This window comes from Mesoplodon densirostris, chromosome 4 (genome assembly GCF_025265405.1).
Source record: "Mesoplodon densirostris isolate mMesDen1 chromosome 4, mMesDen1 primary haplotype, whole genome shotgun sequence".
In the NCBI taxonomy this organism is placed as follows: domain Eukaryota; kingdom Metazoa; phylum Chordata; class Mammalia; order Artiodactyla; family Ziphiidae; genus Mesoplodon; species Mesoplodon densirostris.
Window position 1 is genome coordinate 141,342,411 of NC_082664.1, and position 26,887 is coordinate 141,369,297.

The 26,887-nt window shown below is 40.1% G+C and overlaps 1 protein-coding gene across 2 annotated transcripts in view; it reads right to left on the bottom strand.

Moving 5' to 3' along the window:
* Positions 1-75: 75 nt before the first annotated feature.
* The window catches only part of TMOD2 (tropomodulin 2), a 53,830-nt gene continuing 27,018 nt past the window's right edge, over positions 76-26,887 (bottom strand). For both annotated transcript variants that reach the window (XM_060097338.1, XM_060097339.1), the window contains exons 6-10: positions 24,819-24,949; positions 23,107-23,214; positions 15,629-15,772; positions 9,961-10,105; positions 76-8,035 (exon numbers count right to left, since the gene is read on the bottom strand). In XM_060097338.1, coding sequence (XP_059953321.1) covers positions 8,001-8,035; positions 9,961-10,105; positions 15,629-15,772; positions 23,107-23,214; positions 24,819-24,949 — 563 coding nt within the window. In that variant the 3' untranslated portion in view covers positions 76-8,000. The remainder of the gene's footprint in view (positions 8,036-9,960; positions 10,106-15,628; positions 15,773-23,106; positions 23,215-24,818; positions 24,950-26,887) is intronic.

Consider the following 26,887-nt stretch of genomic DNA (forward strand, 5'->3'; position numbering starts at 1 on the left):
CAATGTGTCTTAAAATTATCTAGATTAAATCAGTCTTTACTTTCATTTTAAAAGAAAAGTTTATTATTCCTAATGTTCTGTACATTTTCACTTGGAAATTTCATTCCAGACACAAATGAATACATTACATCTTTGAAAGCAGAAAGATCTTGATTAATTAAAACAGTATACCTTTACCTTAGCATTAGGTCAGGCTGGCAAATTCCAAAAGGTTAAACACTGCACCTATCTGTGCCGACTGGAATCCTTATTAATTATCATGGTAAAAGTATTTCACGTTTCATACATTTTGCTTTTTTACACATTTATTTCCCACATAATGTTCAATTTCACATTTAAAAGGCAAATTAATCTTTAATTCCCTAATGAATATAATCAATGTCTACCTGTGAAAAGTTTCAAAATGAAAACTGAAACTATGTGGATTTATCAATAACTGCTTAGCCAGATAAATGTTGCCAATATAAGTTTAAACAGCTTACAAAGTATTATTTCCTTTGTTCTCTTCAAAACAATACAGATACACATAAGGTCACACATTACAGGCATCTGAACTGGTAAGATATTACACATTGGTGGCATGCAAGTATTTTACATTTTTAAATGCAATGAAAAATGCTGCTTATTTGTTTTCTTTAAATAGATGAAACAGAATTAAGATAAAGTTTTAATTAAAATATAAATATTATTCCATGAATATAGTGGGGTTTTTTAAAACCAAAGTGGCAGAGATGAGAATTTTAGTTCAGAATAATTTCTTTCTTAACTAAAGATTGTCACTGGCAAAATTTGGTACTAAAATAAAATTTCCTTAAAAAGTACATTTTCTATCCATCTCATTTCACCATATGGCCAATTCTTATCTATCCACAGTTAGATTATCCACGGGAAAGTTTTAATCCTGGATCAGCTTCTCCCAATCACACAGTGTACTTCTGATTCTGATTGGCTTCTCTCTGTTATCCAGTCAATATGTGCTCAGTCAGACACACACACACACACTCTCTCTCACTCTCTCTCTCTCTCTCTCCCTAAATAAAAACCTATGAAAGGGCCTCCCTGGTGGCGCAAGTGGTTGAGAGTCCGCCTGCCGATGCAGGGGATATGGGTTCGTGCCCCGGTCTGGGAGGATCCCATATGCCGCGGAGCGGCTGGGCCCGTGAGCCATGGCCGCTGAGCCTGCGCGTCCGGAGCCTGTGCTCCGCAACGGGGGAGGCCACAACGGTGAGAGGCCCGCATACCGCAAAAAAAAAAAAAAAAAAAAAACTATGAAAAACATGCCATGTTTACTGTGCTCAGTTTCTTTGCATTTCCTCCTCTTTCTCCACCATGAGAAATAAAATATGAGGAGAAAATATCATACATTTTAAAATGTCAAAAAGGCTGCTCCTCCAGAACTATTCTGAAAACAGTAAAACCGCTGCAGAGGAACAAATAACTCTGTGGAATGTTCAGGCCTCTTCCTCTGAACAAAGCCTATGGAGGAGAGATGGAGCCACAAGGGAGGCATTGCACACCCGCACCCACGTTCAGAGGCAATGGAAACATTTAGAATCACAGGATTGTAACATTTAGGAGCTGGAAGGGACCTTAGAGAGCATCTAACTCACTTCATTTTACAAATGAAATGAAGACAAGATAGATGGAAAGACCTGCCCAAAGTCACACATAGTTGACATACAAATCAGTACTATTTTCCAAAAATATCACTTGGTGGAAAATTGAGCATAATTCTTGAGGGGTTGGAGGATAATTCGATTCAAGCAACATTTATTAAGCACCTATTATACACAAGGCACCTTACTAGATGTTACTGAAGATGCAAAGATTGATGAGACAGTCCCTGCTTCCCAGTGCTTATAAAAGTTCCTTGAGGCTATGTTTCAATATCTTTCTTAGCAGAAAATAATACTGATCAGGACTAAGGTTGCTGGTGATAACAAAGCAGCTGATGCCCAGGAGAGCTGATCTCACAAGTAACACTTTCTCCCCTTCACCATCAGGGCTTGAGCCTGTTACACAGCTGTTGGGGCCCTAAGGACAGTCTTCTTTCCTAGGCCTCCAATCACACCTCAGATCTTTGCCAACCCCAACCCGAGTAGTGACAAAGCTGACGGGAGGGCAGCAGTGTGCCAGACCCTCCTCTCAACTCCTAATCACTGTTTGCTTTCCCCTTAGTGTCTCTGCAAGGATCCTGATCACGTCCCAGGGTACTGTCAAAGTGGCCCAGGAAAATGCCCACCCACATACTTCACTGGTATATCTAACACCCACTGTGCCCATCAACCACTTCTCCCACCTCTACGTGGAAAGTAAAATAATTCCAGTCTCCTACATCATACCCATGTTTTAATTCCTCATATTCAAAAAGATGTGAGAGATGTAATTGTTGGTTAGCATAAAATGGATTCAAGAGGCAGTGGAAAACATTAGTGAATAGATAATAAAAATGATCTCCCACTTTTGTATAGCCCTTTCCAGTATGGTGTTTTCATCCCATTATCTGATTATATTCTCACCACAAGTCTGTGAGGTAGTTAGTGAAGTTTATTCCCATTATAGTATAGCTGAAGAACCTAAGGCTTGAGAGACCAAGTGGCTTGCCCCAAAGTCTCCCAGCTAAGAAAGTATGGAGCCAAGTGTCCAAGTTTCTTGACTCCAAATCCAGTGCTCTTTCCCCTATATAGTCTATAATTGTCAGGCAATTGAATGAATTGCCCATGATCATATACCTGCTAAGTGTTGGTGATGGGATTAAGAGTCAGCCTCCAAACCTGTTAGTATGGTGCCCTTCCACCATACCAACTAGCAGAGCCAATGTGCTCAGAATGACTACCATGGAAGATGTCAGAGAAAAGTCTAGTCTCCTTCACCCTCTCCTAAGTCAATGATGCATCACAAAACTGGGATAACTTCTGGTACGTGTACAACCTTCCTAGAATAGTACCCAGAGGCAGGTTATAAATTCAAACCTTGCAACTCCTCCATCCATCTAATGAATGTTTAATTATAGCTGTTAGGGGAAGATGGGAAAGAGGTAAGCTGAGCAGAGCTTACTCCTACCCTTAAGCAAATCAAAACCTTTAATTCCCATCTTCCTTCCCCACAGCACTTAGCCCCTCCACTCTACTAAACTCCTGAACCACAAAACAAAATTCAATCTGACCTAGAGTTGGGAGCAAGAAAATGAATACATCCTTAAGTTTCTGGGTACTTTTCTCTCTCCAGCTTGTTACCAAGGGGCCTGATCATGTGATTTTCATCCAGAGGGCTCCCCTGATGCTCCCAAGCATTCTCACACTTTTCCTTTGCATGTGTCTCAATCCTTGAGCATTGAGGATGGCATGGTGAGTGGTGGGGATATTTTAAATGAGGAGCAAACTGCTACTGGAAGGCTGAGCTAAATTATTTCTTCTTAGTTCTCTATTCATTAAAATGAAAATAGCTCTCATTGCTTCATTAGTGGAACAGAGGAAGGAAGCTTCAGAATCATGACTTAAAACCCAACTCCAGAAACAGTTCCACCGAGTACAGGTAACATAGCACAGAACAAAGTATTCACAGCTTACTGCCCCCTGCCCATTTTTGCTTATGCAATCAATACTTGAGCTAAAGATGGTATCCACTTTTCAATAAGGCACTCTACTCCAAAACCCAGAAACACTGATCAAATTATATGAATCCAGAGTTCTTTCACTTCCTGTCTCCTTCACAGTGCCTAGAAGAGGGCTAAGTACATCATGCCCACAAAAAATGAAAATATCCCCAAAGTCTTTTGTAAATTTTAAAGGGCTATCTTACATTTAAAACATGTTGATGCTTAAACTGGTTTCAAGTTTGACTGTCGGAAATATTCTCATGGTAGTTATTCAGAACACACTGGTTTCCCTAATGCTGGTGACCTGCCAGGGGCCACATTTCTGTCTGGAAGAGAAGCAGTTGTTCTTTTGGTTTGATGTGCCAGGCTTTCCTTAGGGAAATTGTTTTGTGGAGTATAGGCATTGGGATGTTTTCTCAGTTTTTAAATGGAGATGGGCTTTTACTGTAAGATGAACTGCGTGCTCTAAGATGGGTGAGTTGCACGAGCCCCTCCAGGTTAGTGATTCTCTACCTAACCTAGGCCCACAGCAACTCTAAGAAGGAAAGGGGAGAGGGACTGGGAGACAGCATCTCCCTTCAATCAGGAGTCCAGCTTTGGCCAAACACCTCCTTACAGTATTTGGCGATCTTTATGTACAAAACATTTATATACAATAAATCCTACAAAGATGGAAGGGGTTTAATCATGTGGATGAAGATGAAAGTGCTTTCACCCATACACTTTAGGCATATGGAGAGATTTGAGGCCGGAACAATGAAATGATTTCCAGGCTTCTGATATTCATTCCCTAAGCATTATCTTCCATACATGCTGTGAAATTTGGTGGTTGGTGACATAAGCCACAAACTCTAGGGAGTGATTTCACATTTCACCTAGGCCTGAAGCAACTCTAAAAAGGACAAGGGAAATGGGTCTGGGGAGAAAGTATCTCCCTTCAATCAGTGGTCCAGATGCAGTCAAATACCCAGTTAGATATTTGGATATTTGAAAACATGCACACATGCACACACACACGCACACACGCGTGCGTGCGTATTTACATTACGCCCTACCAAGACGAAAGGAAGGGATTTAATCATGCTGATGAGGATAAAAGTTTCCTTTATACACTTCTGGCAGATGGGGAGATGTAGTGCTGAACTAATTATATGATCTCTCTAGACCTCCAAAATGTATCTCCTAAAAGTCATCTTCCACATATGCTGTGATGGGTGTTGGTGATAGGAGCCTGCGAGGCCAGGTGAGTGATTTTACACTTAGGGTGGGCCTGCACAGTCTAAAAGGGGAAAGAAGGTGGTCTGGGGAGAGATGATCTCCTTTCAATCAACTGTCCAGATGTTGCCAAATATCTCGATATAATATTTGGCAAAATGCATACATATAAAAATATTTTATATACATTATGCTCCACCATGATGGATGGTAAGGGATTAATCATGCTCAGGATCACGAAAGAGCTTCTACTTACACACACTTGGCAGACAGGGAAATGAAGTCCTAGGCTAATTAAATGATTTATAGGCTCCCCAAAATGTAAGTTTATCTTCTAATAGTTATATGAATACTCATGGAAATGTCACCTTTCGAGCTACTACAAAAACACAGGTAATGATAAGATAAACTGATTAATAATAAATATTTGACTTAACAGACTCTATATACATGTGACCCAACTATTTTGTAAGCTAAAAACAGTGCTAAATTTTGACAATATCCCATTATCTTGCTTTAATACTATCGACAACTGCAGCACAGTCACTATCAAGTCCTGATTTTTTTTCTTGCTTTCTGACAGGGTTTGCCAAGAATTGCTTTAGCCCCCGGTCCACAGCACCTTGGGGCTGCAGGGAACACTCCGTAGGATCCAAGATTTCTTAGGGGTGAAGGCAAGAAAGAGAGTAAATGAGAAAAGAAAGGAAAAAGTCTTACTTAGAGGGGCATGTCAGCAACTCTGCACTTAAACATATTTGCAACAAATCTAAAGCGATAGGAGAAAGACAACTAAGAGATGTGTCTTCCCTGGCAACATGGTAACCAAAACAAGTATACAAAAAGAAGAAGAAGAGGGAGAGGGAGGGGGAGAGAGAAAGGGAGAGGGAGAGGAGGGAGAGGAAGAAGGAGAAGAACTGTATACATTTTACCCAGTGGTGTGCTGCTGAATGTTTATTAACCAGCAAACTGGGGGTAGGGGAGATGGGGTGAAAGCCCTGATTTGTAATATTTGCTAATTTCCATGGTATAGATACTCCCACCATGGCCAATTTCAAACTACCAACAAGAAGTACTGAACTTCTGAGTTGGGAAGAACTACTGAGTTGGGCAGAGATGTATAAGAGCACACCATGATATAGTATTTCTGCCATACAGACACAGTAAGTGCAAACAATCTCAAGAGTATGAAAAATAGTAAAGTGTATTTTTGAGTATTACTTTTGTTTTTTAATATAATTTATTTAATTGTAAGTGCATGTCATTTACTTTTTAATAATGGTTGTGTTTAACAACCAGTTTACAAAATTCCTGATAATAATGAGTAAGCCTGTGAGTTGACTCTAACATACCACACCTAAATGAGTAACAGGGAAAGGAAAAATCAGACTGAAAACTGTCCAGTAGCAGTTGCTACATAGATAGATAGATAGATAGATAGGGAGATGCAGTAGAAAGCTAATTAAAGGATTTTTGGGGTTTCCAAAATTCAACATGCTCTGCTCATTATTCCCTCAAAAAGTATAAAATATTCTTAGGTCTCAAAGGATTTTATTTGTTTTCTTCTACTTTCTTTTCCAAAGGATTTTACAGATAGAGATGTGGGCATTTATAATACAGGTAAATGTTCAATTTTATAAGGGCTTTCCATCCTAAACAGTTTCCATGTGCTTTATAAACTAACTAGAATAATATATGAATTGTTTTTTTCATTTATTTATTTTACTGCTATCAAGCAACTCAGGAACACTCAATTACTTAGTAAATTCTGGATTGGGCCCACCTTCTGCCTGAGTCAGCAACTTCTTTAGATCCAGTTGCCACCAGGACAAAGGATGTCACCTTTACAAGGCTCAGAATTATAAGGAAAAGAAGAAAAAAAGAGAATGAGTTGGAAGGAAAGGAGGTGGGGAAGGGAGGCAGAGGTGTCTAAGGCAGTGTCAGAGGGTCACCAAGTCCAGCCTCAAGCACTGACAGTTGTGAGCTGGTGTCAAAGGCTGCAGTCACATGTTTCCTTAGCTTAATATCGCACGGGTGCACTGCTAGATGAAAAGATTCATGCATCTACCATGCAGTCATCTCAATCGTACTTTCACAGGCTTTGTCCTTGGGATGACAAACATCTGGATAAACGATAATTCACATTTTTTCCTGATGTTTGAAAATGTCTGGATGGATCATGCCATGTGGACAGAATCTGTATAATTAACTCGAATGTTCACATTTCATCCTGTGATCTTGTGGCCCTAAAGACAAAGCAATAAATGCTTCTAAAATTTGCCAAAATAATGCAATCATGTGTAACAGACAACCTTAAGGTGCGTTATTATTATTTTATTTAGGAATGTACTATTTTAAAAGCTTCCCTCTTGCTAAAATTTAAAAATTTGCCATCATGGCTGGAAAACTTTAAAACATCTTTGTAGAAAGCTATCCATAGAGTGATGTTAAAGATCGAATTTATGTGGAATAATCAGTAAAAGTAGGTGTGCTAATTCATTTTGCTACTTGTGAGTCTGGTTTGAAGCTATTTTTGTGGGTGAAAGAATATTTCATACCTATTTGCTAAAGCTATGCTTATGTATCAAAATGCTGTCTTCTTTTTATGAAAATGACACCATTGATCTTCAACCAGTAGGGCATGTGCAGTTAGTGATTTTTCTGGAACTAAGGGAGAATTTGTGTTAAGTTGGTCACATTTTTTCACCCAGTGAAAGATTGGCAATACTAACTTTGTATGTGGTCAGCAGAACGCTTCTGATGTATTTAGCCTAACTCAAAGCTATGCATGTAAACAGAGATAGGCCTCTATCTTAATCACAGTTACAAACACATTTATATACCAAGTTCCTTTCAATGGTTAAAACAAAAAAAAAGTTCATGTAAGAAAGCAAGACCGCCCAATATGAAAGTCACTAAACCATTTTCAATTGTTGTCACCCACTAAGATCTGCATAAGTCCATTGGTGCAAGTTGCCAGAGGTGCCCATGAGCAAATAAAACAATCGTATATGTTTAAAAATCCCAGACAAATACATAGTGCTAAAAAAGAATAACAATTAAATTATTAGTTGTGTGGTTAACGGAAATGAACAACCTTTGATAAAATGGTCCCAAAGGAGAAGGAGAAGAGCTTTTGTTTTGAAATTGCCACCATGGTGAAATTGCCACTTCCTCTTCTTCTGGAAGTTTATCTTCGGTCTCCTTCAACTCGCTTTTTACGAACTAGGTGAGAAAGAAAGGTTTAAAAAGACAAAATGAAGGAATATTTCTTAAACTTCAGACAAACAACAATAATCACACAGAATAGCAATCTCACACACTTGAGAATACAGTTATCAAAAATTTCAATATTTAATTACCCGTGGCAATAAATGGAAATGATAGATTAGTCCAGTGTCTTTTGTAATTTACATTCAAATAAAGCTAAGTCTGATAGTTGGGAACTTGAATGTTAGAGCTCTACCATTTCTATGGAGTAGAAGGTCCAGAACAAACCCACGAAACACTGAACTTCTAAATATTTTCACGTTTACTTATCCACAACACATCTTCTCAGCTTCTGTGTAACTCAGTCACGAACTGCCTACAACTAACTCCCCAGGATGACACATTCACAATTCTGATTTTGGATTGAAAACCAAGAGGAGCTGCAAACAGAAATTTAATGTTTCTAAATCTGTTTTAAATGGAAACTTCGAAGTATCAACCTCCAAGGAAGGTATGATTCAGATGGCTAGCAAACTCAAGAGATTAAGCTTCCTTTAATCTGGTACTTAGTATCAAAGAAGCTGCCCTGACTGCCTTCCCAGTTTCTGCAGCCCTCTTCTTCCCCCTCTCACCTCCCCACCTGCAGGCTCCTCTGGGGGATAGGAAGAGGGCTGCTCCAATCTTCCTGGATTTGGCAAAAAAAAAAAAAAAGGTGCCCTGGCTGTGGCCCTGCCTCAACTTCTCACTTTAAATAGCCCAGACTGCTCCTGCTCGGCTACAGAAAATTCAACAAAAGCTGCTGCCCACAGCTGCCGCTCCTGGTCTCAGGACTGCCTCTCCATTTACTTCAGACCTCTTGTTTTGCCTTTTTTCTTTGCTCTCTGTGCTGTTCAGATGAGGACCCATGTGTTTTCCCAGGAATCTTCCAACTGCTGCTCTAATCATTCCCCAAAGCCCTGTTTGCTGGGCTGCCCCCTGAGCCTCACCCTTTGCACCTTGGAGGCAGGCATTGCCATATGCCTGGCCAGCCTCTGGGTGCCATTCACTGAACCTTTGCTGGGCCTCAGGGTCTTGGGCAGCAAACTGGACACTAACATGTACCTGCCCCCTTCCGGTTCTAACCCTTAACTTCCATCTTGTCCACCATCTGAAGCCTCTCCATGGCCAGCACTATATTTGGTGGGTCACCTTGTCCAGTTTCCCCATCCAAGGTCTGGCATTCTGTCCCTGAACCTCAGAGTGGGGACTGAGCTCTGTTATTGGCAGACTGCTTGCCAAGTGGACTATCTGCACCTGGATGGTCTTGCTCCACACTGCTTCAGGTGGCTGGGATGTCCCCAGACCAAGCCTTCCCAATCAGTCCCATCCTTTTTTGCTGTGGTTGATCAGGACATGCCCCACCTCATTCTAAGAGAAGTCCTCAGCAAAGAGTGGGTAGCAGGAAAGATTAAAGAGAGACTAACTGAAAAAGCTACTTCTGAGCTTAACCTTTAAAAAACATAGCTCTGTTAGGTCATTTCACATGTAAATCACCAATAACCATACTTAAACCCAAGTACAAAAGCACAGTCAGGAGTCAAACATAAGTGAATTGGGAATTTCCATGTCACTGTGTCCATCTTGTGGTATAGATAACAACAGAGGGTGATTACATGTAAGTAAGTAAAGGAGAAGTAAATGCACAAAGGAAATCAAGCAAAAATCAAAGCCTGTCTGGAAAAAAATGAACAAACAGTTCCTCTTGAAAGAATGCTACAATAAACCTTAAACACTGTGAAGATGATGAGGGTTCCTATGACCATGTAATAATGTGCTTCTGATGAAGGGTTGACACCAAAGGCCAGTGGAAAGGTATCTGTGAGATGTTATATCTGAAGTGGAGAAATGAATGGTCATCCTGCTCTTCTAATTGCTAACAGCACATATTATGGCTGCATTACCCAGGTCATTATTCTTTGTGATGGCAGCTGCCACTCTTGTTCGTGGTCCTTGCTTGGTAAACTGATATCCAAACTTGAGGATCCTTGAATTCTCCTCGAGCATCTGGGCAATTTCCATCTCTACGGCTGTTCCCAACTGCTGTCTCTGATTGCAGGTGTGGACACATACGGAGAATGGCCAAGAAGGAAGAGGAAACAGTTACTCACATGGGAAAGATGCATGGCTATTTGTTGGACAAAAAGGCAAAAGTCTCAAATTGAAAGGGACAAAATCACTTGAGGTATTTTCTCTCATACAGTTATTTGAGACCTGTTCCTTGTGGAGAAGCAGAATCCAACAGACAGCTGAATTTGCTGGCATGTTAAACTGAAAAGACTAAGCAAATTATTTATGAAGGAAAAGACAATTCCAGATGTAAAATTAAAGCAAAACGAACACTTGGTGTTTCCAATTACCCCAGTATCTGCTGTTTAAACAAGGGGTGTTTTTTTTAATAGTGACACTGTCTTATAGCAATAATCCAATTACGGAATTTTCTATTCTGGGGTCCATATCCAAAAATAACTGAAGATGGGTCATTCTCTCCCAACAGTCTCACTAAGAGATCCTCAAGAGGCTTTATTAAAGTGGTTTGAACTGTAGCTAGTTGAATTATCGAACACTGAAGGGGTTATTGGACTACAGGAAAATCCCCTACGTTTTTTGAGTTGGTGGAAAGAGGTTTTTTGTCTGTTTGCTTTTTAAGTTGAGACATAGAATAATAATTTAAAAAGTAGAGTTAAAAAACAGGACATGTACATTTAGGAATTTACAGTTAAATTTAAGGAACATAGTATATTTTTTCATACTATATAAATTAATATTTTTAGAAAGTACAAAGAAAAGACAAACAAAAAAAGTGTATAAAATATAAAAGCTCCCTTTCCCCAGTATTCCCGTTCCCCATACAGAAAGCCAGTTTGGCATGTAGTCTTTGAAACATTTTCTGTGCATTCATATGTCTACGTAATCACATGTACATTTAGGCTTTTTTTCACATAAATGGGTCACACTAGCATATTGTTCTGAAACATGTTTTTATTCTTCATTTAACATTAAGAACATCTTTTCATGTAGGTATGTATGTTTCCCTCATCCTTGTAAACAATTGCACAGCACTGTATTGTAGTAAGTGACCATAATTTATTTAGCTTTGCTCTACTGACTGCTACATTCCTTTCCATTCCTATTCCAAACTATGCTATGGTGAACTTCCCTTGCACACAAAGTATGTCCTGAGGCATTTCTGCCAGTGTGCCTGTAGGACAAATTATAGCTGGGCCCAAGAGTAAGCATGTTTCAAATTTTGATAAATTACTGACTTACCATCAAAGGTTGTGACAATTTTTACTCCTGCCGATAGTGTTGGAGAGCTAGCGTTCCCTACTTTAGCCAACATGGGATATTATGAATCTTTTTCACCTTTTTCAATCTAAGGGGTAAAGATTTATTTCACTTGTATTTATTTAATTGCTTCAATTTGCATTTCTCAAATTATGACTAAGAACAATTAATTTTCTTATGCATTTGTATTTCTTTGTTTGGAAACTACCAACCTCTGTCATTTGTATATTTTTCTACCAGCTTGTGGTTCCTGGTTTTAAAATTTATATATTAGGAAATTAGCCCTTTGTCAAACATGCTAAAAAAACTTTGCTCCGTTTGTCTTTTGACTTTCTGATTAAGACCTTTTTTCATTTTCATATAGTCAAATTTATTAGTCTCTTAGATTTTATGTCATGTTGAGGAAGCCTCTCTACTTCTCATTTCTTCCATTTGTTTTATGATTTCATATATTTTAATATTTAAATCTTCATTTTACCTGAAATGAATTTTAGTAGAAGAATTAAGAAAGAGCTCCAACGTAATTTTGTTCCAAAATGCTAGTGAGTCACAACATTGTAAATCAACTATTCTCCAATAGAAATTAAAAAAAAAATGCTAGTGAATAGACCCACCATCTTTTACTTCATTCTTTCCCTGCTGAGTTGAAATACTACCTTGCTGCAAAATTCTCAGGTGTACTTGGGTGTGTTTCTGGACCCTGTAGCTTTGCCAATTCTATGTCTGTGCCTGAATCATGCAATTTTGATTAAATATATTAAATATATATATATACACACACCTTTTAAATACATTAAATATATTAAAATATGTAACATATTAAAAGATATATTTAAATATATATATATATCTTTTAAATTTGGAAAATTTAAGTATTGGGCAGATGAAGAAGAAAAGTTAATGGAGGAATTTTTGTGTTCTAGGCAAGTTCTAAGGCTTAACTCTGTTCCTCTTCTTTCTTTTCATCCAGCAACCTGTCAAAGGAGTCTCTCCCCAAGAAATGAACAAAATGTGATATTTCCAGTCAGAAAATAACAATTCTGGGTATCCACAGTATAGAGATTACTGTTCTCAGCAGTGTAGGGCCATGGGAGTGAGAGGCAGCAAAAAGGTAAGAGATACTGACCTCAAAGTTTCATGAGCAACTTTAGTTCATGACACTTTCAAACAACGGGGCTGTATTAGAGATTGAGACTTGAGCTAAGGTCGGAGCTGCCATAGTTATGGCTTATGCCCCTGGGGTGGGCCAAAGGTGCTATCCAAGGGCAGAAGGAGTTCAAGATGGATGTAGCTGACTGAGGGGGATGACATAACACCCCTCTATTTCCCCTCACAAACCTTAGGCATTTGGAGTCTTAGATTTGGGTAATATACAGCTTGAGCATGCTGTGGTGATAAAAGGATATAAGAGCCGAAGAAAATTATATTGGGAGGAGGGTATATAAAAGAAGGGGAGAAAGTAATATAGCATAGAGCATCTTTCTTTCTTAGCCTGAGTCTTTTTTTTTTTATTTGAGATCTTTTGTGTTGTATAAACCCAGGGCAACAAATGGGCACCAAAATTTCTTATAATTTGGATGTTTCTCTTTTTTATTTTAAATCACTAAATACAAAGAAAAAGAAACAAAAGTTAAGCACACAGTCCTTCAGATCACCTTTTTTGTGACCTTTTTTCTCTACTCAAATTTATTTAGCAGTTACCCATCTGTTTCATTAATATGCATCACTGATTGTTCTTCTCACAGGGGCACCTGATTAAATCATCACTTGTTTACCTGGAGCTTAGTCATGGCAGCTCACGCCAGTGCTGGATTCTCAGCAGGCCTTCATTTTGGTGCAGCTGCCTGCTGCAATGATGCTAAATTGGTCTCAGCTGCTGGCCCTTCCTGAGGAACCTGTCTTAGAGATTATTTTATTTCAGACCCTTCACTGTACAGATGAGGAAACTGAGGTCTACTTCTAACAGTCTATGAGTCAATGAAGAAAATCTGGATGGAAGAGAAGTTTTGAGTCTGAATTTCCTTCATTGGAATAAAGCAAATAATTTTTCCAGTTGCTTTAGAACTTAACACTCTTATCATAAGTAAAGAGAAGCCATTTCAGAGGCGTACTGCGAGATGAAAGTTGAAAAATCACACAAATCCATCCCTAGATGACTGAGGACAGGAGATGAGGTTTGATGCTTCAGAGGGATTTAAGAGAGCAGACTTTATATTTCAGGGTCTTCTTCACATGCATTCTAAAAAGCTATCCTAAATTTTCAGGATTTCAGCTCATTTAATAGGTATAAGGTTGCTAGATTTAGTAAATAAAAAAACAGGACACACAATTAAATTTGAATTTCAATAAATAACAAATGTTTTAGTAAAAGTATGTCCCAAATGTTTCATGGGACATACTTGTACTAAAGATAATTCACTGTTTATCTGAAATTCAAATTTAACTGTATTTTATCTGGCAACCCTAACTAGGTAGTATCTTACAAGGAACTGGTAACAAAGTACCTGGAACATTATTTCAGATATGGGGTTTCACAATGGCCTGAACCAACACAGAAAGTTAAACATACTTTGGAATGAGGTATCCAAATCTGTCTTAGCACTCTTGGAAATATTTACGAAGAGTCCTCATAACTTCCTCCTGATACTAGCCTATTTGATATATATCCCTGAGCTATCACTTCTTTTCACTCACTTAATATTTCCCTCTAGCTTGTTTTCCTACTCTCCCACTCCCTAATTTACTAGCAGATGGACACATTAGGATACACAGCAGCAAGCTTCCTAAGTGTGTACAGCCACGTGTGCACATTCCCAGGGATTCACTCCACACCTCTGCAAGGGAAAGGTGTTCTGATAATGCATCCCTTCTAGGGAGGGTGAGAGTGAGGGAGTACCTGTCTCCTGGTGGGGTTCCCCTGCTCCCCTGGCAACAAGGCTCAGGAGGAGCCTAGGGACAGAGGACCTGCACTGAAACAGCCCACTTGTTCTGGTTAGCAAAAAAAAAAAAGAAAAAAAAAAAGAAAAGGAGAGCAGAGGGCTTCCCTGGTGGAGTAGTGGTTGAGAGTCCACCTGCCGATGCAGGGACACGGGTTCGTGCCCCGGTCCGGGAAGATCCCGCATGCCGCGGAGTGGCTGGGCCCATGAGCCATGGCCGCTGAGCCTGCGCGTCCGGAGCCTGTGCTCCACAACGGGAGAGGCCACAACAGTGAGAGGCCCGCGTACCGCAAAAAAAAAAAAAAAAGGAGAGTAGAACTATTCATGGGATCTGTTGGGGGTCGCCAGGCTTAGGCAATAGTCTTGGGTGGGACCCTGGGGCTTCATCACATCTTGGAGGGTCTAGACCAGGGATTTTCCTAGACATGCAGGGGTCACTTCCCCTACTGCCCGTCCCGTCACCCCACAGGGGAATGCTCACAGCACAAGTCTCTTTGCTTTCTCCTCTTTCTGGTCCATTCCAAGGCCCTTCATTCCAACTATACAGTGTCTAGACCTCGCAGATTCACTGAATCCCACTGCAGACACGTCCCTGTAGCCAAAGGGGAAGGGCACAGCATCATGCTGAGAACTGAGAGTTGCTATCTGAGAGCAGGAACCAGCTGAAACCAGCAGAGCGACTACAGCAACACTGTAGGCTGATGCTGGGAAAAAGAGGTCTTCGGGGTACAGAAGGGGGTGGCTCCAGAAAAGTGGCTTGCTTTGGCTGTTGGTGGGACCTGGAGCAATGCTGCAGCAGAGCTGAGATTGTGATCACACTGTGGGTATGGCCTACTACTCTAAGCCAGGCCATCTACTAGAACCCCGAGTCCTTGAAACAAGGCTCTGTGTCTAGCACCAGACAGCAGGAGCCCAGAACTGCTCTTTTGGCTCTGGCAGCCTCCAACCAAGGACAAGGAGTCTGTTTCTGGGTGTGGCCATTCCGCTTTTCTCATAGTCCCAGTGAGAGGCAACAGCAAGGCTGGGGCAGGACTGCGCTGAAGTTCCTGCTATGAGGCAAGGATGATGAAGGCTGAACAAAGCAGCTGTCAACACCTCTGCCCCCATCTCCTCTTTTTCCTCCTCTGATGCCTGACTAGCGCAGGGCTGGGGAGAGCTTTCTGTCTTAGGTTTCCCCACTGTGCACCGTTTAATTATTAATATGCTCTCCCACACACCCTCCACATGCCAGAAGCTGTCATAATTTACCAGAAAGCCAGAACATCAAGTTAAATCGCAGAACTTTATCTTTTAACTCCCTCCATTGTGGTATTCCTCCCTTTCACATGTACCCTGTGCATTAACTCACCTGGTTGTCGATCTTGATCTCTGTCAAGGTGTCATTTTCTTTGAGTGCCTCTACAAGGGCCAGGATCCCAGTACCAGTGATAAAATTGGATTCTATGTTCAGACTTTTCAAGGTCTTGTTTACTTTTAGCATATCTGCAAAAGCCTTATTATGTGAAAAAGAAAATAACCATTAGGGTTTCTGAAGATTTATTTACTAAGCTTCCCACCCCCACATTAAATACATATTTTTTACAGTACTTAAAGAAAACCTTAGTTAAATCATACTTTCACCTCCAAGTAACAAAGATAATAATTTAAAAATGCAATAAAGATAGTTCAGTTCAGCCGTCCAGACTTATGAATTTCACATACATGCAAAACTAAAAAAAAAAAAAGGATACTGACATAGAATTAACAACTTTGTTTTTGTTTTTTCGGTACGTGGGCCTCTCACTGTTGTGGCCTCTCCCGTGGCGGAGCACAGGCTCCGGACGCGCAGGCTCAGCAGCCATGGCTCACGGGCCCAGCCGCTCTGCGGCATGTGGGATCTTCCCGGACCGCGGCACGAACCCATGTCCCCTACATCGGCAGGCGGACTCTCAACCACTGCACCACCAGGGAAGCCCAACCTTTGTTTTATTAAGTAAGGACATTAAAAACAAAAAACTCGGGCCTCCCTGGTGGCGCAGTGGTTGAGAGTCCGCCTGCCGATGCAGGGGATACGGGTTCGTGCCCCGGTCTGGGAGGATCCTATATGCCGCGGAGCGGCTGGGCCCGTGAGCCATGGCCGCTGGGCCTGCGCATCCGGAGCCTGCGCATCCGGAGCCTGTGCTCCGCAACGGGGGAGGCCACAACAGTGAGAGGCCCGCATACCCCAAAAAAAAAAAAAAAAAAAAAAAAAAAAAACTCACTACCATCTGTTATCAATGTCAGTTTTTCTTGAGAAAACGCATTTTAACATTAGGAAAAGTGTAGAAAGGACATAATCTCAGAATTATTTCATTTTTTCCCTTTTATTATGAATGGATAAATATTTTTTATCATTGACTAGCATTTGGGCACTACTTCAGGTCATCACAAATCAGGATTTTTCAAAGATAACTTTTGGAACCGCTGAAGACTCCTCCCAGTTCAAGACAGCAGACTGCACACATGAACCTGTCTGCTCCCTTTATTCCCAAAGTTTCCCACTGTCATGAAGAAAAGATATAATTTTTAAGTGGATGGAACTCTCACAGTGCAAGAAAACAAAAAAAAAGAGGGTCATTATCTTGAAGAATTGATAAAATACAGAAAACAGACGATTGGTGGAGAAATTAGCATAAAATTGCCTGAGATGCCAGAGGTAAAAGCTGATTAGGGTGTCTCATTAAAGAGCTGCCTTAGCGGGCTTCCCTGGTGGCGCAGTGTTTGAGAGTCCGCCTGCCGATGCAGGGGACACGGGTTCGTGTCCCGGTCCGGGAAGATCCCACATGCTGCGGAGCAGCTGGGCCTGTGAGCCATGGCCGCTGAGCCTGCGCATTCGGAGCCTGTGCTCCGCAACGGGAGAGGCCACAACAGTGAGAGGCCCGCGTACCCCCCCCCCAAAAAAAGGGGCTGCCTTAGGAACAGGTGGGTCAGCTAGAGCAGGTGGTGAGCACACCATCCCTCCCTGCGGCTTCCCTGAAAAAAGAGCACCTGCCTGCATAACCATCAGTGAGAAATCTCCCAGGAAGAGGCTCTAGTGAGGGTGCTAGGTCCCAAGAGAGAAGCAGTGCAGAAACTGAGGCACCTCCAGATCTTCCACCAGATACTGTGTCAGAGAAGGGAGAGGAGAGGCGGCCATTGCCCAGGAAGGAAATATACTGAAATGTATCCCTTGCAGAGTGAAGCCCTACAACCCGGAGCACTTGCAGAGGACTCCCTGGTTGCCTGCCAGCTTCTCATGCACACACTGCAGAGAAGGCCACCAATCAATTCACCTGCCTGCTTACAAAAGCACTCACTCATTCATTCATTCATTCAACCAAAAAAGACTATTTATCAGGCTTCTACTGTGTGTTAGCAGTAGAGAAAACAAAAATCCCTGTTCTAGGGAGCTTATATTTGAGTAGGAGGGGCAGAGTCAATAATTAATAAATAAAATATATGGCCTGTCAGTTGGTAACAAATGGAGAAACATAAAGGGGCTTCCCTTATAAGGGAGAGATCTGTTGGTGAACCAGATCGACATAACAGGAGAGGAAATAGTCCCAGTTTACACAAATCAGTTTTGTTCTCTATCTGGAAATATGACCAGGCAACCAATGATTACTAGACATATTAGGAAAACCAACACCATGAAAGAGAAAAGCCAAGTTGACCAAACAGGAGAACATGCCATACAGGGAACAGAGATTATTCAGAAACCATAAATATGTAAAACTTCTAATTGTTATAGTCTCTCTCCACCCTGCCCTACTTCAAAAAAAAAAAAGAAGAAAAAGAAGAAAGGAAAAACATTGTAGCCATAAAATAAATAAATACTGGCTATTACATATATTTTTAAAAAGAGGACAACAAACAAGAAAAAGTTTTGAAAATCTGTACTACACTGAAATTTTAAAAAGCAATGGGCATTTAGAATTATAAAATGATCATGGCTGAAGAGCAAGTTGGTGATCTAGAATACGGAACTGAGGATGTTTTAAAAAATGTAGAGTAAAAGACAAAGAGAAAATACAAGAGAAATGTTAGGAGGTATGGAGGGAAAGATCCAGAAGCTCAACATTCATCTTATTGGAGTTTCAGAAGGACCAAAAAAAAAAAGACAACAGAAAGGAAGAAACTATAAAATAATAGGGAAAGATTTCCCAGAGTTGAAGAAAGCTTCAAGTTTTTATCTGAAAGAACCTGCTGGATGCTCAGCAGACTAAATAAAAGACTATGCGAGCACATACAGGTGAAATTTCAGAACTTCAGGAGAAAAGAGAGAGTCCTAAAAGTTTTTAGCAAGAAAAATTTACTCACAAAGGAACAAGAATCAGACTGCCATTAGTCACCAGATTTTAAGGCCCATGAGAACAGAGATTTATATATTTATACAGCCAGATAATTGTAAATGCTGGTGATGTTTTAATGTTTTTGGAGTCAATCTATATACATAACAGAATATAATGACATAAAATGTATAAAGCTCAAATGTGTGAAATAATAGAATAACTACAATTCAGAGGTAGAAAAGGAAGGAGGAATAGAAGGTAGAGTGAGTACAGAATTGCCCTCATCTTTTCTAATGGAGAATCAAAAATTGTCTAAGATAATTAATCAAAAATATAAGTGCACGTATATTAGTGCTTTTCTACCCTGGTTGCATATTAGAATGACCTGGAAGCTTTAAAAAATATAGCAGTACTTGGGCCCCACCCCAGATGAATTAAATCAGAATCTCAGGCTGTGGCCTGGACAGTTGCTTTTTTTATTGAAGTGTAGTTGATTTACAACTGCATTTTTGAAAAGCTCTCCAGGTGACTAATGTTCAGCAAGGATTGAAAACCACTTTAATTAAAGTCATACAGACAATGAGAAGAATGAAAAACAAACTGTTAATAGTGATTGCTCTGGGGAGCAGAACAAGGAACTTCTGAACTATTTTAACTGCTTTTATGGCAGAGAAGACAAGAAGAAGGAAGAGGAGAAGGAATCCAACTTGGGACAAGAACAGGGTTTCCTCGGGTCTATTGACATGAAGCTGGATAATTCTTTGTTGTGGGAGGTTGTCTGGTGTATTGTAGGAGGTTTAGCAGTCTCTGAGACCCACGAAATGCCAACAGTACCCCTCCCAGTCATGACAACCCAAAATATCTCCAGACACTGCCAAATGTTCCTGGAGGGCACAATCACCCTGAATTGACAATCACTGGACTAGAAGAATAATCCTGTGTATTAGTCAAGCAGTTGCTTGAACTACCAGGAAGCTCAAGGATTTGGACTGATGCTATTGTACACCATGTAAATTAAAGTGCACTTATTCAGTGCTAGGTCTTTAGTTAGAATTAAGTGTATGCATTTTAATTAGAGCCCCAGAAGGGAATGCATCAAGCCTTTCCTTATGGACGCTCCAAGCTTTGGGATTTACTTCTATTACTAGAATAACAAAATGTCAGAGCAATTAGGCCTTTGTAAAAAAGTTGCAGGACCTCCTGGCAAGTAGCCACGATCCTGCCAATTTCTTTTAAACTTGAGAAAACACTTTTCACATACTGAACAAAACAGGGAAGAGAGATCCAGCCAAACATAACCCTGGGCTGTAGGCCCAGGTTCACCACAGTTCAGCAAATATTTGAGCATCTATTACATGTGCTGGGGATAATAACATTAGTAAAACGAAGACTAGATTTCTTGAAGGTTACATAAATAATTAGAGTAGAAATACATTTTTAAAGAGAAGGTTTTGCTTTCAGTACTTTATAGAATTGCCCGGAAAAGCAGTTTCCTGCACTGTCCAAACGTGTACTATTCCAGTGGTAGCCACAGGACACAGGTGGCTATGAAGCCCTGAAAAAGCACCTGTTCTGAATCAAGATGTGCTGTAAATGTAAAACATGCATTGGATTTCAAAGATGTAGTATGGAAAAAATACTGTAAAAGACCTCATTACATCTTCACATTACATTTTGAAATGATGATATTTTGGATATGGTGGTTTAAATAAAATACATTATTAAGTTTAATTTCACCATTTTTTTTTTTAATGTGGTTACTGGAAAATTTAGTTACACATGTGGCTTACATTTGTGGTTCTCATTTTATTCCTATTGGAGAGTGCTGTCCAAAACTTCTGATTTTTATGTGGCATACCTGTTAATAATATGTAATAGCATTCTTTTACATATTTGGGCCTTTTCTCTACATCGGCATTCATTACTGTGGCAAGTTTCATTAATACTCCCTGCTATAGGTGTGGTTATGTGGAAGTGCTTGGAGCATGGCAAACTGAATTTGATTACAGGTCACTTAAGTTTGCTTCCTGGCTTGACCACATGCTGGGTAATCTTAGTTAAATTACTCAAACTCTGAGCCTCAGTTGCCACATCTGTAAAATGGGGATAATGTCATCTCACATACACATAGCTGGCCTATATTCACAATAATCCCACAAGTACTTTGTTGAATCTGTTTCTGAACCTTACATAGAAAAGTCTCTTGAAGCTCTTGCTTTAATGCTGATTCATAATTCTCAACAGCAAGTGGTTCAGCCATAATAACAGTCTGAATATCTCTGTTGCCTGTGGGGTAATCAACCAAATTACAACCTATAGAAAAGTTCTTTCCTGACTATAGCATAGCTGAAAGGGGAACCACCTGGGGTCAGCCAGGTGAGGGCTGGACCATGTGAAGCCATCCAGGCATAAGGCTGAAAGAGGCTTTTTTTTCACACCCTCAAGGATAACAGTTTTTCCTTGAAGTTGTATGGTTTGCTTGTCACATGGCATACATTCAATACATAGTTGTTGGATTAAAAACAGTTACAAAGAGATTATTATATTTGAAATTTATTTAGTCCATTTAGCAAGTTATCTATATGACTTAGAGTAGACGTTAGACTGCTTACTAGTAGTGCTGACAATGAACTATACACTATTTGCATCCCTGCCATTTTACTGTAAATAATATATTAAACAGAAATGACAAATCATTTCTTTATTTATCCCTTTAGTTACTTACTTACAAAATGTATTGTGAATATTTTTGCTTTATTGAAAACAAACCTACTAAAGGGCAGAGATTATACACAAAATCATACACAGATAAGAACCCTTAAATTGCTAACTTCACCTTACCAATAATCTAGTTCTGCTCTTTTTCTATTTTAATGATAGGTTTCAAATTCAAAACTGCTTTCAACCTACAAATTTAGATATGTAAGAATTGCTGGTGAAAACATCAGTTCTGTAGCTTAGCCCCTCTTTTACATGAGTGCTTAATTCAAATTTGCTGTCGTCATCATGGAAATATTGTCTAATGCTGAGAGGTTGGAGGGCATGTTCATTCATTCATTTAACAAGTATTTTTCAAATATCTACTCTGTGCCAACACTGTGATGGGTAGTCATTACTTTCATGTTGTCCGTTTTTAATGCTATTTTTTTTTAACTTATTTTTGGCTGCGTTGGGTCTTCATTGCCGCACACGGGCTTTTCTCTAGTTGCGGCGAGCAGGGGCTACTCTTTGTTGCGGTGCGCGGGCTTCTCATTGCGGTGGCTTCTCTTGCTGCAAAGCGTGGGCTCTAGGCGTGCAGGCTTCAGTAGATGTGGCACGTGGGCTCAGTAGTTGTGGCTCGCTGGCTCTAGAGCACAGGCTCAGTAGTTGTGGCACACAGGGTTAGTTGCTCTGCAGCATGTGGGATCTTCCTGGACCAGGGATCGAACCCGTGTCCCCTGCATTGGCAGGCGGATTCTTAACCACTGCGCCACCAGGGAAGTCCCTAATGCTCTTTTAGATCTTCCAAAAGACATGTTACTTTAAATCACATCATCAAGTCAATAAAACTTTCATTTTTCTAGCTTAATTCAAGTGCTGAGAATAAGATGCTGTAGAACCACTGATGTAGCCTGATGCTCAGGCTTCTGACAACCGCCATAGTTTAGCAAACGTACGACAGTGAGGCACAGTATGTAAATATAGCATAGCTTGGTGGGTAGGCATCCTGGTTGTGGAACAAGAAAGACCTGGTGGTGAATCCTGGCTCTGCCACTTGCTGGTTGTGTTACTTTGGAAAAGTTACTTAACCTTTCTGAGACTCAAATTGCTCATTTGTTAGAGTGGGAACTAGTAATAGTACATACCTCACTGTATCATAGTGAGGATTAGGTGAGATGATGTGAGTAAAGCACAGAGATCAGCACTGGCATTTACTAATTGTTCAAGAAATGTGAGCTATTAATAGGAGGGTTAACGCTGATAATGGCAATGGCAGTAGTATTTACTTGGGTCCAGGGGCTTCCTTATTTACCTGAATTATCTAAAGTGCATAGAAGGAATAGGGCTTTTGGTTGTTTATTTTTTTCATATTCTGGTTAACAGTATCAAACAAAAAATGTTTCAAGATTTGGTTGTTTAAAATATTTTTGAGACACATTAATCCATTTCAAAGATTAAAATGAAATATATGTTAACATTTTTTATATGGGCCGAGTTCCTGTAGGCTTTGGCCGGAGGGGGGGTCTCATAATATCCATTTACTGGGACAGAATGTTACTGTAGATACAAACGTTTCAGAAAATTTGTACTAAGCACAGAACAAAAATCTAAATATTTATTTAGCTAAATACCAAAAAGTGTAGTGCTAACAAAATTCTAGTGAATTCAAAGTGCCTGACAGTTGGGTTCTTGTTTTACTGTCTCATTATAACTAATTTTGTTTATTAACTATACAGAAGATAAGTTTACCCGATCTGAACATTGTTAATTGATAAATTAAAAATAGCTTCTAATGAACTAAATATTTTCATGTTATATTTCTAAGAATTTTACTCACAATCGCCACAGGGTCATTGCTGCGGGTTGCGGCCAGGCTGAACTTTTTCACGTGAGTATTGGTCTCCAGAGCCTTTGCAAATTCCTTCAGGGTTGGAATTGGAATGTTCTAAGATGAGGAAGACACAGATCCTTGATGAATCATTCTGCAGCACCTTCACCCCAAGCTAAGGACCAACAGCTTTTAAATACCTTGTATGTTTAGATGTTATCCTCTCTAAAAGACTTTCATCACCCATTCTCTAGCAACCAACCTATCCTAAGCCAAATAGCACCACTTAGTGTCCAATAAGGGAATCTAACACAATGTGACATCTGGCATCACTTCTGTTTACCCTACTGTCCAAATTATGCATACAGCACACTTTCCTCTTTCCTTTTTTCATTGTCTATATTTTAGCCAGACTGACCTGCTTGCCATTCTTTTACTATCCCATGGTCTTTCTTTCGTCCATACCTTTAGATATGCTTTTCCTTTTGCCTAGAAATTCCTTTATCCTTTGCTCTAATTCCTACTCAGCCTTCAAGACCCTGCAGAAATACCACCTCCTTGGTTTATTGGCTCTCCTAGGCAGGATCAAAAATTTCCTTACCCACAGTTCCACATGTGGGGGCTGACCACATCATGTAATTATTCGCTTAGGGTTTTCCTCGTAATTTAAGTTCTTCAGAATAAATACCACGTGACTCTTACTTCCTCTTCCATAGCACTTAGCCTAGTACTGGGCACTGGGGAGGCAGACAGTACAGGGCACAGCTAGAGGCTAATGTGAGTTTACAGAGCACTACAGGCCAGCTCTGTGACTGTGGGCAACTGAACGTCTTTAAGTCCCACTAAGGATTCAATGAGATAATGAATTTCAAGTATTTTAGCAAAGGATATGGCACATAGCGAGTACTTAATAAAAATTAGTTCATATTATTAAATGCTAGAAACTGGCCCAAAAAGAATGAACAAAAAAGATGTCACGCAGTTCTCTCTCTCTCTCTCTCTCTCTCTCTCTCTCTCTCTCTCTCACACACACACACACACACACACACACACACACACACACACACACACATCTTACCCTCCCTTTGAGAGTGACATGACTTATGGTCAAAGCAGAAGTGACAATGTGTGACTTCAAAGAATATGTCATAAAAGGCACTGTGGCTTCCAGTTTAGTCTCTATTTTTTTCTCTTGGATCACTTGCTCTGGGGGAAGCCAGTTGTCATGATGTGAGGACACTCAGGCAGCCCTACTGAGAGATCCACGTTCTGAGAAACTGACGCCTCCTGCCAACAGACACATGACTGCGCCATCTAGGAAATGGATTTCTGTGCCCACGTCAAGCCTTCACACAAGTGCAGCTCTGGCTGACAGCTTTACCATAGCCTCATTTGAGACCCTGAGCCGCAACCGTCCAGCCCAGTCACTCACTCCCAGATTCCTGACACTCAGAAATTATGTGAAATAATAACTGTTTGTTGTTTTGGAGTAATTTGTTACTCAGCAATAGATAACTAATACACTGTGTATAACACAAGTACTGTGATTCTTTTCAAAGAATTCTAGGAATCACTCTTTTTTTAAAACCCATTTCTTTCAAATAGGATATTGTGCCTCAAAATCCAGTGAGTACAAAGGATTTTAAACAGGTGTAAAACAGGCAATCAGTCATCTCCAGTAAGTTTTCTGACCTCAACGGACAACAATCGTAATGAAATACCTTAATGTTGTTGAGGTTGACCTCTTGCAGGCTGGGGTCATTGGCTTTCATCTGCTGCAGACTTACTTCCACATTTGTGGGATTGGGTGGTTCCTCAAATACTGGCTTGACCTTTTCACCTTTGACCACATCTAAGACACAAGTTTTAATTTTAAAAATAAAATGTAAGGGCTCGCCCAGAAAAATCAGAGATGACGTCCCCCAAAATGACCTTCCTTTCATATGCTCTGATTCCAATAATACTCTGATATCAATGACAGTAAGCTTACTCTCAACTAAGCAAGCACAGGAATGGTATGATTCTGAGTTATAGCCTCAAAGGTGGGTGTTTTTCACCTGCAATGAGAAGTCTCAGTGGCTGATGCTCCATGGGGCCAAAAGTGCAGGAGGCCCTACAGCAAACTCCAACACCCAAAAGAATATCCATGGGTAGTTACTGCTGCTCCATATGGACCTCTTTCAGACTATAATAACCAAACCAAAGAATCTAAGATGCAAAAAAATGAGTCTCTTTATTTCCCAAACCTTAATCCTCCCCTGGCCCACCCTCCTCTGAGTTCCATTTTGGAGCTTTAATTTTGAGGATGGTATGGGAAGAGAAAGGAATAGAAAAGAAGAATGGAAGAATTCTCAAAAGCAGTTAACAGAAGATGTTTGCAATATATGTAACATACAAAGAGTTCATATCCCAAGATACACAGAGCTCCTACAAGTCAATAAGACAACCCAATTGAAAATGAACAACTAATGATCAGAGGAATCTGTATCAGTCAACCAAAAATGATAATAACTAATTAAACTCTGAAATTTAAAAATGAGATACCATTTGATTAGCCAAAAAATGTAAAAAGAGAATATTCAGAGTTGGCAACAATGTGGAGGAAAAAGCATCCTCATACATTGTTGGTGGGAATGTAAACTGGTACAAATTTTCTGGAAGAGTAATTTGGCATTATCTTTTTTTTTTAATTTATTTTATTTATTTTTATTTTTGGCTGCGTTGGGTCTTCGTTGCGGTGCGTGGGCTTCTCATTGCAGTGGCTTCTCTTATTGAGAAGCACGGCGCGTAGGCTTCAGTAGTTGTGGTGCACGGGCTTAGTTGCTCCACGGCATGTGGGATCTGCCGGGCCAGGGCTCGAACCCGTGTCCCTGCATTGGCAGGCAGATTCTTAACCACTGCGCCAGCAGGGAAGCCCGGCATTATCTATTAAAATATAAAATGTGGATACTTTATGACCCAGCAATTCTATATCTAAAAGTCTAATCTACAGAAAAAGTAGCATGAATATATGAAGATATATATTTATGGATGTTCACTGACACGTTACTTGTTACAGCAAAACATGATAAACAAAATGTCCATCAAGGGCTTCCCTGGTGGCGCAGTGGTTGAGAATCTGCCTGCCAATGCAGGGGACACGGGTTCCAGCCCTGGTCTGGGAAGATCCCACGTGCCGCGGAGGAACTAGGCCCGTGAGCCACAACTACTGAGCCTGCGCGTCTGGAGCCTGTGCTCCGCAACAAAAGAGGCCGCAATAGTGAGAGGCCCGCACACCACGATGAAGAGTGGCCCCCGCTTGCAGCAACTGGAGAAAGCCCTCGCACAGAAACGAACACCCAACACAGCCAAAAATACATAAAAAAAATAAAATAAATTTTAAAAAATGTCCATCAATGCCAAACTGTTAAACAAGTTATAGCATAATCACATAATACAATGCTATCTATTCATTAGAAGAATGAGGTAAACCTACAGGTACTGATAAGAGAAGAGAATCACAACTTGAAAAAAATGTTAATGAAAAATGAAATACTTAGGTATAAATCTAACTATATATATATACACACATATATATGTATATGTGTGTATATATATATATATAATCTGCGTGAAGAAAACTACAAACCTGTACTGAAAGAAATCAAAGAAGAACTAAATGGAGAGATATTCCATGGATAGATTCAATATTGTCAAGATGTCAGTTCTTCCCAAATTGACCTATAGATTCAATGCAATCCCAATCAAAATCCCAGAAAGTTATTTTGTAGATGTCAAAAAACTGATTCTA